The following is an 11,267-nucleotide window of genomic DNA, read 5'->3' on the forward strand; positions in this document are numbered from 1 at the left end:
ATGGGATAGGATGGGATTGGGAACCGGTTAGAATGGGATGGGGTAGGACAGGGATAGAGCAAGGTAAGATGGGATGAGATAGGATGTAATAGGGATGAGAGATCAAGATAGGATGGGATGAGATAGGATGTAATAGGGATGAGAGATCAAGATAGGATGGGATGAGATATGGTAAAAGTGGATGGGGACAGGGCCAGATGGGATAAGATGAAGTGGGGATGCAACAGGATGAGAAAGGGACAGGTTGGATGGGATGGGGATGGGCTGGATTGGATAGGATTGGATGGAAACAGGTCGGGATAGAATGGGTCAGGTTGAGACAGGTTGGAATTGGATGTGATAGGATTGGATGGTGACAGGTCAGGATGGGATGGGGATTGGTCAAAATGGGATGGGGATGGGTCAGGTTGGGACAGGTCGGAATGGGTTGTAATAGAATGGAGACAGGTCAGGATAGGATGGGGATGGGTCAGGGACAAGTTGGGATGGGATGGGGACAGGTTGGGATGGGATAGGATGGGATGGGGACGGGTCAGGATGGGACAGAGACAGGTTGGGATGGGATGGGGACAGGTTGGGATGGGATAGGATGGGATGGGGACGGGTTGGGATGGGGTAGGATGGGATGGGGACGGGTCAGGATGGGACAGAGACAGGTTGGGATGGGATGGGGACAGGTTGGGATGGGATGAGATGGGATGGGATGGGGACGGGTCAGGATGGGACAGGGACAGGTTGGGATGGAATGGGATAGGAGGGGATGGGGATGGGGACAGGTCAGAATGGGATCGGATGGGATGGGATGGGGACACATCGGAATGGGATGGGGTAGGATGGGATTCGATGGGGACAGGTCGGAGTAGGACGGAGCTGCGCAGGACGGGACGGGGTGTACGGTCTGGGGACGCGCAGGTCGGACCGGGCGGGACGGGCCGGGCAGGACCCCCGTTGCCGAGCCCCGCCATGAGGTGGTGCCGGGGTCGCTCCCGCGCCCCGCGCTCCCCGCGCCGTCCTTTGTTTACATGGGCCGGTGGCTGGCGGAGGCGGAGGCGGCGCCGCCGGGGGCGGGCGGGCGGGGGGAGGCGGCGGCGGCGGGCGGGAGCCGCCGCGCTCGCACCAGCTGTTTCCCGCCTTGAGCCGCAGGCAGAGGCCGCCGGAGCCGGAGCCGGGCCTGGCCGCCCCCGCGCCGCTCCGGCATGGAGTACTTCATGGTGCCGGCCCAGAAGGTGCCGTCGCTGCAGCACTTCAGGAAATCTGAGAAGGAGGTCATCGGCGGGCTCTGCAGGTGGGGGCCGGGGGGCGCGGGGGGCTCGGCGCGGGGCTCGGTGCCCCCAGACCGCATGCGGGTGTCGGGTTTGGGGGTGATCGGGGGTGGGGGGGGGCAGCACAGCGCGGCCGCCGCAGTCCCACCGCCCGCACGTGGTCCCGCCGCGCACATGGGGCCGGGCGGCCACGCGTGGCGGGATGGTGGCGGGAGGCGCAGCCCGCTCGGCCCCGCTGCCCCGTGGGGTTGGGGGGTCTGGAGGTGTGTGTGGGGTTAACGGGGTGCGGGGGGGTCCGGCGCGGTGTGCGGGGGGGTGTGTTTACTGCCGGGCCTGGCCGTGACTCTGCAGCCCTCCCGGAGGAGGCGGGTCGCGGTCGGGGCTGCCGGGACATGTAGTGCGGGGAGGCGGCGGCACAAAGCCCGCGGACGAGGCGGGGAAGCCCCGGCGGATCGGGGCAGCCCCCGAACCCTTGCACCCCGGCCGGGCATGGGGCTGGAGCCGCGGGGCCGCCCCGGGCCGGCGGGGCCTGGTGGGGAGGCGGCGGCGGGCGGGCCCCGCCACGCGTGGGGGGCGGTGCAGGCCCCGCTGGGCCATGCGGGACGGTCCGCGGCGGTCCGGGGCCGTGGCAGCGGCTCAGGATACCCCCCGCCCCGGGCCTGCCTCGCCGTGGGGCCCGGCCGCGTGTGTGGGGCGGCCCGCGCCCGTGGAGCCGCTGTAGTGCAGCTCTCAGCAGCCAGGCCCCGCTACACGTGTGGGGCAGCCGCGGCCCCTTGAGGCCCAGCCCCGCCAGCCCGAGCCCACACGCACCCTCCCCAGGGGGCGGGCCTGCCCGAGCTCACTGCTGCCCCACGGGCTCACCTGGGGCCAGGGGCTGCATCCCGGTGGTGCTCAGGGGGTGCCCGCTCTTGAGGGCACCCGGGGGCTGCAGCTGCGGGGTGGCTTCTCCGGCATCCCCCATGTTGGTCACTGCGGGTGGCTGTGGCCCAGCGTGAGCCGGTGGCCTCCGTGGGAGGGCGAGTGCATGGGGCAGGGAAATTTGGACATTATGCCCAAAGGTGGGGAGCTGCATGGCCCCACACCTGCCCCTGGTATGGGGCAGAGCTCTAGGGGAGCCTCACTGCCTTTCCACCACCCTGAGTTCTCCGCTGCCCTCCCTATGAGCTCCAGGCAGTGGGGGATGCCCTGCCTGCAAGCTCAGGGTGCTGGGAGACACCCTGCCTGTGAGCTCGGGTACACCTTGCCTGCAACCTCTGGCAGCCTGCCTGTGAGCTTAGTGAGCTTGGGGATGCCAATCCTGTGAGCTTAGGGACATTCTGCCTATAAGCTTATGGATACTTTGCATTCAGGCTTGGGATACTCTGCTTGCAAGCTTGGGGGCACCCTGCCTGTGACCTCAGGGAGCTTGTGGCACCCTGCCTGCAAGCTTGGGGACATGCTGCCTGCACAGCCATGTCTTCCCTGCACACCAGTGCAAGCTGCAGTGCTGGTTGTGGGCAGAATGGGGCCAGTATTGGACCCAGCGTTTTTGCCAGGCAGAAGCGGCATGGCATCAGTGAGACCCAGCAGCCTTGTGGGTTTGTTACCATGGAGGTCTGGGTGAGTGTGACTTTCCTGCTGTGCTGTGCCAGGGGCTGATGGACCACAAGGGTTGGAAGGACCAAATTCTGCTCGACTGACCCAAACCTGCAGCACCAGATCTAGGCTAAGGACACCCTGGGGTTTCTTTCCTGTGCCAGGGCTCCAGTGGGTGCCACTTGCTCACCCTGCCTCTGTCTTGCCCCATCCCTGGCAGTACTGGTTGCCAAGGAGCTTCTGAATCCATGGGGGTTTTCCCCCTTTCCATACTTCACTGTCACTTCTCGGGTCTCTTCCTAGGAAAAGCAGCTGGGTCAGGTTGCGGGAGGTCTGCCGGCAAGGAAGCAGGCTCTTCCTCCTTCCCCGGTATTTAAGAAACCGCTTCCGTGCTGCCCAGTCCTGGGCCTCTCCGTCCCATTCCCCGTGCATGGCTGCAGCTGGCACTTCAACATCCCAGAGCCGCACTCTGGCCACCTCTCTGGCCCCACCAGGCATTGCTGCAGGGAGATGGGGAGCAGACCCTGCCTGTATGAAAGGATTGTGTCCCTGAGACCTGCCGGGTTTTGGAGTGTTCTGGGGACAAGTTTGGGGCTGGTTTTCAGCAGGAGCAGGGAGGGGTGCTGGCCACTGCTGGAGGGGAGCCTTGTGCCACCATCCCACTGCAGGCAGCTCTTGGTCTGTGTGGTTGGATGGCTGTTCTCTGTGAGTAGTGCAGACCCCCAGGCACCCATTTGAGCTCTGCAATACCTAGGACACCCACTGGGAACTGCACAGGAGAGAACTAGTGCAGGGGGAAGTCAGCACCCAGTGCCAGCCTGCACTGGGATGCTGCCTCAGTGGCTGGGGACAAACATGTTCCTGGCCCCATGGACTGAGCTTGGATCTTTACCCATCCCTCTGGGATGCACTGTGCTCTTTCCTCATCCCCCCTAAACTAAATGGGTATCCTTTCCCATCCCTCTGGGAATCTTTCCCATCCCATCTGGCATCTTTCCCCATGCCAGCATCTTGGAGGAGTTGCAGTGCATTCCCTGGTCACAACAGGCGATGGGTGGCCTGGGACCCTCTGGACGCTGCTTGGGCACCCAGCAGTGCAGCAAGTGGCTTGCTGCTAAGCCTAAGTAGCTTGGGTTTGCCACTTCATGCTCCCAGATCTGCATGGTTCTTCCATGGCCTTGCTGGGACCGCAGGGAGGGCAGGATGCCAGGCTTTGCTTTCCAGCCTGGCACTGGCAAGGCGCTGGGTAGGATGGTCCCATCTCCCTCTCCTGGAGCTCCTGGACACCTGGGCAGGAGGCTGGAGCCGTCTTATCTTGCCTTGCGCCTCAGCCTGGCCGTTGTGTTTAGTCTTTGATGCCTTGCAGCATCCTTGGCACCGGCGGCCTGCCTGGTGGGAGCTGGGTGCTTGTATGCACCCTGGGGAGGGCCACTCCTGGCAGTGGGGACGTGAAATGACTGGTGGTGTGGCCAGGGCTGCTGGTTGTATTGGTTTGATGTCATGGCCAGCTATTGTCCTGCACCACGCTTATTAATTGCTGATGCTGGCCACTACCTGGCAGGCTCACCATCCCATTGATCCAAAACCCTTGCCTGCATTCACTTGCCGTGCTCCCTGGGCTCCTGGGGAAGCGGGGTGTGGGTGAAGAAGCCAGAACCCCCGCAACAGCGGGCTTTGCTTGGGGGGTTGATGACCCTGACCCATGGGTGTTGGCCTTGGCCACCTATATCCCTCCCTGCTGCTGTCCCCACTTGCTGCTGGTGGTGTTGCCAGCTCTGGGAGGCATTTCCTGGCCCATCTGCGGGTCGAGGGCGTGGGGGGCGAGGAGGCAGCGGCAGGAAGCAGGCAGGAGCTGCGGCTTGGGGTGGGACGGGGGCTTCTCTGCTGGGAGCTGTCATCTGGAAGCCATCAGCAGGGTGGGAGGGAGGGAGCCGCCTTCCTGGGGCCACACACGCTGGGCGGCCCCGTGGGGACAGAGCCGGCCGACCCGCAGCCTCCCTCGCCTGCCCAGGGGTCCCTGCCATGCCCAGCCCTGGTGCTGGTGCTGGGCAGCCGCAGTCTGAGCTCAGCAGAGCTGGGGGGTCTGCAGTGGGGCTGTTCAGTCAGTGCATCCCCCAGAGCTTCAGGTACGGTGCTAGAGAAACTCACCCACCCGCTTTTGTGCTGGCCAGCGTTACAGCCATCATCCCCTCCATGTTTGCTGCCTGTGGGGGGTTGGCATCATCATTGCAAAGTGAGGGCGGCAGCTGGGGGCAACGTGGTAGCAGGGGTGCAGTCCCCTTCTCCCTTACCTGGTGCCTCTCTCCTAGTTTGGCTAACATCCCATTGACTCCGGAGACCCAGCGGGACCAGGAGCGGCGGATACGCAGGGAAATTGCCAACAGCAACGAGAGACGGCGGATGCAGAGCATCAATGCTGGCTTCCAGTCTCTGAAAACCCTCATCCCGCACACGGATGGGGAGAAGCTCAGCAAGGTGAGCAGCATGCAGGCACTGTTCTGCACGTGAAGGTTTTCAGAGTTCCTTGTTGGGCAGGACAGGGCTGTAAGAGTAATTGGAGTATTTGCTTATGTTAATTCAGTGATGGAGGTCTCTTGGGAAGAGGTTTCCTCATGAGAGCGGGTGTGCGTTGCAGCCCTGGTGTCTCAGAGTGGGCTGGGTGTATGTGACAGCACCCTGTGAGCAAGGTGGCAGGTGCCTTGGCAACAAGGTGGCCACGCTGTGCAGGCAAGTGGGTTGAGGAGCTGGCGCTTGGCTGCCATATGTGTTCCTGAGATGAGTGAACTGGAGGTTCACCATGATGGAAATCCCAGGGGTGAAGCAGAACCTGGACGGAGATGCTGGGGCCAGGCAAGGAGCAGTGCTGCTGTGTCCCAGGCAGGGAGGGAGCTTGGCTGGAGCAGGGCTTGGGGAGATGCCGTGGTCTCTCCTGTCTCAGTGTTCCCCTCCCGGCTCTTCTGCAGGCGGCCATCCTCCAGCAAACGGCTGAGTACATCTTCTCCCTGGAGCAGGAGAAGACTCGGCTACTGCAGCAGAACACCCAGCTCAAGCGGTTCATCCAGGTAACGCCTGCTTATGTGCCCCAGGGATGGGGTGGGAAGGGATGGGACAGTCCCGGTTGGCCAGGGAGGGGACATTGTCACTGTTCCTTGGTGTCAGGGCAAGACCCTCTGCCCTGATAAGCCAGGGAATAGAGATGTTTTGCACCCTTCCGGCAGGGCATTGGAGTGCTGTTCAGCCTGGCCTTTGCTTGGCAGGGGAAGAGGGGCTGGGGTCCCATTTTCCATCTGGGGTATCTTGGTACGGCCTGGTGGCTCCTTCAGTTCTGGGGCAGCGCAGTTGAACTATCATGGGTGTTACCCTTTGAGAAGTGGGTTTGCATGAGGTTGGGGACTGAGGACCAGGAGGGTGGGTGTTCTCAGGGCACAGGAGCTATCTATCCCCAGGTGTAGGTCCCACATCCCTGGGGAGACCCTTCCTTGCAGGGAGCTGTGCTAGGGGTTGGTCAAGAGGGTGGCACCATGGTCTGGATGCCATGGTCTGGATGGTGGGGAGAACATCAGACATGGTCTGGATGGTGGGGAGACATCAGAGCTGGTCCCTGTCCCTTGACGCCATGTCCCCTACTGCAGGAGTTCAGTGGCTCCTCCCCGAAACGACGACGGGCAGAGGACAAGGACGAGGGGATTGGCTCACCAGACATCTGGGAGGACGAGAAGGCTGAGGATCTGCGGCGGGAGATGATCGAGCTTCGGCAGCAGCTGGACAAGGAGCGCTCAGTCCGCATGATGCTGGAGGAGCAGGTGAGGCCATGCGGGGCCAGATCCAGCTGGACCCATCCTTTAGCATCCTTTGGCCCTGCTGGAGCTCCTTGGAAATGCTGGTGCGGCTGGAGTGTACCAGGTCATCTGCTCTAGCCACCTCTGTGCTGTGCTTGGCTGTGGGCTCCCTGGCTCTGCTGTGGCCACTGCATGGAGGGGGACAGTCCATGGCTGGGGATCAGGGGGTGCTGTGCCAGCAGCAGGCTGGGCTCCCCACCAATGTCAGGTCTCTCTTGGCTGGCAGGTTCGCTCCCTGGAGGCCCACATGTACCCCGAGAAGCTGAAGGTGATCGCTCAGCAAGTGCAGCTCCAGCAGCAGCAGGAGCAGGTGAGGTTGCTGCACCAGGAGAAGCTAGAGCGCGAGCAGCAGATCCGAACCCAGGTGAGTGTAGATGCTGTCCCAGCCCACCCTGGATGTAGTCCACCCATGGGGACACCCTGATAACCTCCCACCACCTGAATGGTGCAGCTGGGTGCATGGGAAATGAAATACAGGCAGTCGGGCAGTTTGGTGATGTGCTTGGCACCTTCTGTGGGCTAGGCGGGGATGGACAGTGAGGTCCCAGCAAAGCTTTCTCCCTTGGAGAATTGGGAAGAGGTCACTGCACAGCCCACTCCAGCATCCAGGGGAGCTGCGCTTATGGGGCCAGTGTTTTTGGTGGTGGTGGGGGAACTGCGCTTATTGGGTACCCCATGGTGGTGCGGGGGATCATGGCTTGGACCATGGTGCAGCAGCTTCCAAGCAGCTCTGTTGCCCAGCACGGATGGCTTTGTTTGGGAAGGTTGCTTTCTGGTAGGCAGGGATTCATTCAGCTTGGTGTTAGCAAGCCCACAGCTTTCCAAAGCTGTGCTGGTAGGTGCTGGATGCGGCCACCCCTCATTTGCCCCTCCAGCAGCATGTCCCTCCCTGCTAGGCTCTCCCCACTAGGCATGAGTGGAGAGCAGCTCCCACTTGAGTGAGGTGTGGTCCTGCCCCAGCTCCCAGCAGGCACATTTCCTCACCCTCAGGTGATAAAGTGACATCCATCCCATCTGGGGGTGATGCTGGCAGTGGTTGATGCAGGTAATGGTCCCTGTGCTGGGGCAGGTGGTTTGCAGTGGTGGGGAGGCCAGCCCCATCTCTGGCGGTTCACCTCTTGCTGGGTGACTCCTGCTGAATTCTGGGGACCCCCAAACCACTCCTTGCCACCCACCAGGCTAGGAAGGGGGAGCAGTCAAGCTGGCAGGCAGTGGTGCTTGGCAGATGTGGCAGGACAACAGGGATGGAGCTGTCTGCTTTTTGCCTTGGCACAGTTGGATTTGCTAACGGTGGGGGGAGCCTTTGGCCAGCCTGGTGCAGTGAGGAGGCGAGCGCAGGGTGAGCGCGGTGCCGGCACCCGTCCTTGCTCACTGCTGGCACCTGTCTTTGCTTGCAGCCACCCTGGAGCTCAGCCGAGGGGATGCTGGTCTGAGGAGCTTCAAAGGGAGGGAGAAAAACCGGCTTCCTCCCTCCCTTGGCTTCTCTGGAGCTGTGTCCCTGCAGGATCCCTGCCGGCCGCCTCCTGGGGAAGTTCAGCCTATTTTTAGGTGAACTCTCCTTAGCCTCTTGCTAGGGCGGATCTTCCCATCTGCTCTTCTAATGAGGAGCTCGGAGGGGTGCGGCGGGTTCCCAGCTGTGCAGGTCAGGACGATGGGAGGGCTGGCACTTGCCTCTCCTTGGCTTAAAAGTCCAAATCTTTCCCCCTTTGGGATACAGGGAGTTTTTTATGTTCCGCTCTGCCAAAGCTAAGGTGATGCAGCTTTCAGCTGGCATCCTCTCGCATTTGGCCGGGATGGGTGAACTGGAGCAGCTGAGCTGCTGCTTCAGTTTTTGTGGGCTCTCAAAGGAGTTTGGTTTCCACAAACAAGTGTGATGCTCTCCCCATCACCACCATGCCCTGGTCTGTTCTGACTTAAGGGGTTTTTATCTTCTCTCCCCAGCTCCTGCCATCACATGCTCCCCCAGCGCCCACCCACCACCCCACTGTGATCGTTCCAGCGCCGCCTCCCTCCCATCACGTCACCGTGGTCACCATGGGCCCGTCCTCGGTCATCAACACAGTCTCCACATCCCGGCAAAACCTTGACACCATCGTTCAGGTAAGGGGGGCACCGGGGAGGACAGTGGCAGGAGTGCCTTGGGGGGGTCCCTCACCCTGCTGGGTGCATCAGAAGAGGGTACACAATGTCCTGACGGGGAGTGGTTGCCCTCGGCAGGCGATCCAGCACATCGAGGGGACGCAGGAGAAGCAGCTGCAGGAAGAGGAGCAGAGACGTGCTGTCATCGTGACGCCGGCACGCGCCTGCCACGAGCCCTCCGCCTCCGACACCGCCTCTGACACCGAGGGCAACGACAGTGACTCCATGGACCAGAGCAAAGAAGAGCCCTCGGGGGACGGGGAGCTGCCCTGACACCCCCCGGCCAGCAGCCGGGCTGGGGACCGGGGCGGGGGGGAACGTCAGAGAATATGCTGAGATTTTTAAAAAATACAACGCGATTTGGGTCTCTTTTATGACCTCTTCCCAATACTGTAAAGCAGAGCGCTAGAGGCAGGTGAAGTCACCCTGCAGCTCCCGGGGGGGGAGGCTCGGGGGGGGGTGGGCACTCAAGGGTGGCCACAGGGGACGCGGGGGGCTCGGGGTGCAGTGGGATGGTGGTGGGGGGACATTAGGGATGGGGGGGGGGGTGTCACAGCTCCCCACCCCATGTTATCAACCCCCCCCTGCTGACCAATGGGAAATCCTGCCAAGTCGTCGTGTTCCCGATGGTTTTCCCTTGGGATGGGGCCTTTGGTTGGGATCTTAATTTGGTTTTTCCTTCTCTTTTGTGGTTTGTTTTCTTTTTTTCTTTTTTTAATTAAATGTTCGTTTTTAAGCAGCAGGGAGATGCCAAGTGACACAGCAGCAAAGGTGGGACAGGGATCTGGCTTTGGGGTACAACCAGCCCCACCACGGCTCCCACACTGTGCGGGGCAGGGAAAACCCCTTGGGAGACCAAAATAAATCCTGGGATTATGCCATCGGAGCACAGGCGGGAGGGACAGCACATGCCACCCCGCAGTGTTTCCAGTGCTCACCTCTTTGGCACAGGGATGGTGGTTCGGGGGCTGATTCCACACTCCCATCCCTGTCTCCATCCCCCCACCTTGCACCCATCTCTCCTTTAAGCACTTAATCTGGTTTGTGGGGTCTGTCAGCTCCAAAGAGCTTTTCTCCTTCATGATTGTGTCGCTTGGGTCTGTTGTGGCGGGTGGGGGGGTCCCCATTCTGTGTGTCCCCCCCACCGCCCCCCCCCCACCCGGCTGTAGGGTTTTAGGCCAGTTGTGTGTAGAGCCTGGGTGGTATTTCGTAGGTTCCCCCCCGCCGCAGCTGTTTCTCAGTTCCTTTCCCTTTTTTTTTTTGCTTTTTTTTTTTTTTGTTTTTTTTTTGTTTTATTTTGTATTTTTTTTTTACGATTTTCAGGTCTTTGTGTTGATTGAGAAGCTATTCTATTTTGTTAAGAAAGTGGAAAAAAAAAAAAGAGGCTCGTGCCTTTGTAAAGAAACAAAATAAAGTTTGTACTTGGTTTTTTAGAAGCTCAGTCCCGACATTAACATTTGTGGGGGTGATGGGGATGGCGTCAGCTCTGGGCCTTGTGGGACCCTGGTCCCTCTTGGGGGCCCTGGGGCTGGTGGGGAGGACAGGGAGCACTGCCTGCAGTGGGAATAGCAGGCAGGGAGCGGGCAGGAGGATGCTGGCCCCAGCAAGGTTTCCTGCTGAGTGACTGGGCTATATTTAAAGCTCAGCCCTGCCAGCGCTGCCCGCACATGCTGCGAGCACACTGGGGCTCAGCTTGCTGCTGCGATGAGGGGGGTCTGGGGCTGGTTTTAGCAAGGCTGTAAGGCTGGGGTGAGGTTTTGTATCCTCTGCCCTGCAGATGGCACCTGTGGTGTTCCAGGATGGGGGTGTCCCCATAGCTGGGGGGGCACTCATCTCCGCATGGCTTTCCATGGGGCTGTTGCCCTGCCTCATGGCTCTGTCGAAGTGGGGGCACCTATCTCTCAACAAGGCTTTTTTTTTGGGGGTGGCACCCACCTCTTGACATTTCCCCTGGCTCTGAGTCTTCTCCCACTCCCCATCCACATCATGGTGCTCAGTGGTGCCCAGCTGAGGACCAGCTCCTGCCTGCTCCCTCACCATTGTCCCCTCCCTGACACCTCCAGCTCGGGACCACGGGCTCCCCCCTTGCTCCCACATTTGCAAGGAGAGCTGGGCTTGGTGTGGGGAGGGGGCTCATGTTTTCCCCCAATTTGTCCCTTTCCCAGAAACAAGCTGAGTCATGGCCCCCCAAAAGTGGCTCCTCCAGTGATGGCCTGCTACAGGCAGGCTTTGGGGACAGTGCTGAATGGCTGTCCCCTACAAGTGAGGGTGGCAGGAGCTGTAGATCCTGCACCTCTGGCTCCCACCATCCCCATGCCATGCTCTCAGTGCGGTGCTGGTGACGTTGGGGACACACCCAGGCATGTCCCTTGCCTACAGGGTACATGGCATTGCCTGGAATTGGTGATGTGTGGTGGCCCAAGAGGCTCCCAAATCAGCCCAGGACAAGGTG

At 61.0% G+C, this 11,267-nt stretch overlaps 1 protein-coding gene and 1 long non-coding RNA gene across 2 annotated transcripts; one reads left to right on the forward strand and one right to left on the reverse strand.

Moving 5' to 3' along the window:
- Window positions 1–1,076: 1,076 nt before the first annotated feature.
- Window positions 1,077–10,251, forward strand: TFAP4 (transcription factor AP-4). Its single transcript, XM_062635514.1, has 7 exons — window positions 1,077–1,285; window positions 5,147–5,312; window positions 5,801–5,899; window positions 6,470–6,640; window positions 6,903–7,040; window positions 8,618–8,776; window positions 8,894–10,251. Exons 1-7 carry the CDS (start codon window positions 1,197–1,199, stop codon window positions 9,086–9,088), a joined length of 1,017 nt encoding a protein of 338 aa, XP_062491498.1. The 5' UTR covers window positions 1,077–1,196; the 3' UTR covers window positions 9,089–10,251.
- Window positions 5,652–7,777, reverse strand: LOC134172429 (uncharacterized). Its single transcript, XR_009967914.1, has 3 exons — window positions 7,661–7,777; window positions 6,534–6,804; window positions 5,652–5,839 (listed from the first exon to the last, which is right to left on the reverse strand). It is a non-coding gene; the product is annotated as an uncharacterized LOC134172429 (long non-coding RNA).
- Window positions 10,252–11,267: the final 1,016 nt, after the last annotated feature.

This window comes from Pezoporus occidentalis, unplaced genomic scaffold (genome assembly GCF_034315485.1).
Source record: "Pezoporus occidentalis ecotype Australia unplaced genomic scaffold, CSIRO_AGI_Poc_V1 ctg113, whole genome shotgun sequence".
Taxonomy (NCBI): Eukaryota; Metazoa; Chordata; class Aves; order Psittaciformes; family Psittacidae; genus Pezoporus; species Pezoporus occidentalis.

Excerpts from the sequence above, each read along its gene's own strand:
- TFAP4 (XM_062635514.1), top strand. The coding sequence starts at position 1,197 with ATGGAGTACTTCATGGTGCCGGCCCAGAAGGTGCCGTCGCTGCAGCAC. Across the intron at positions 5,900-6,469 it reads AGCTCAAGCGGTTCATCCAG|GAGTTCAGTGGCTCCTCCCC; the intron begins GTAACGCCTGCT and ends CCCCTACTGCAG. Across the intron at positions 7,041-8,617 it reads AGCAGCAGATCCGAACCCAG|CTCCTGCCATCACATGCTCC; the intron begins GTGAGTGTAGAT and ends TTCTCTCCCCAG.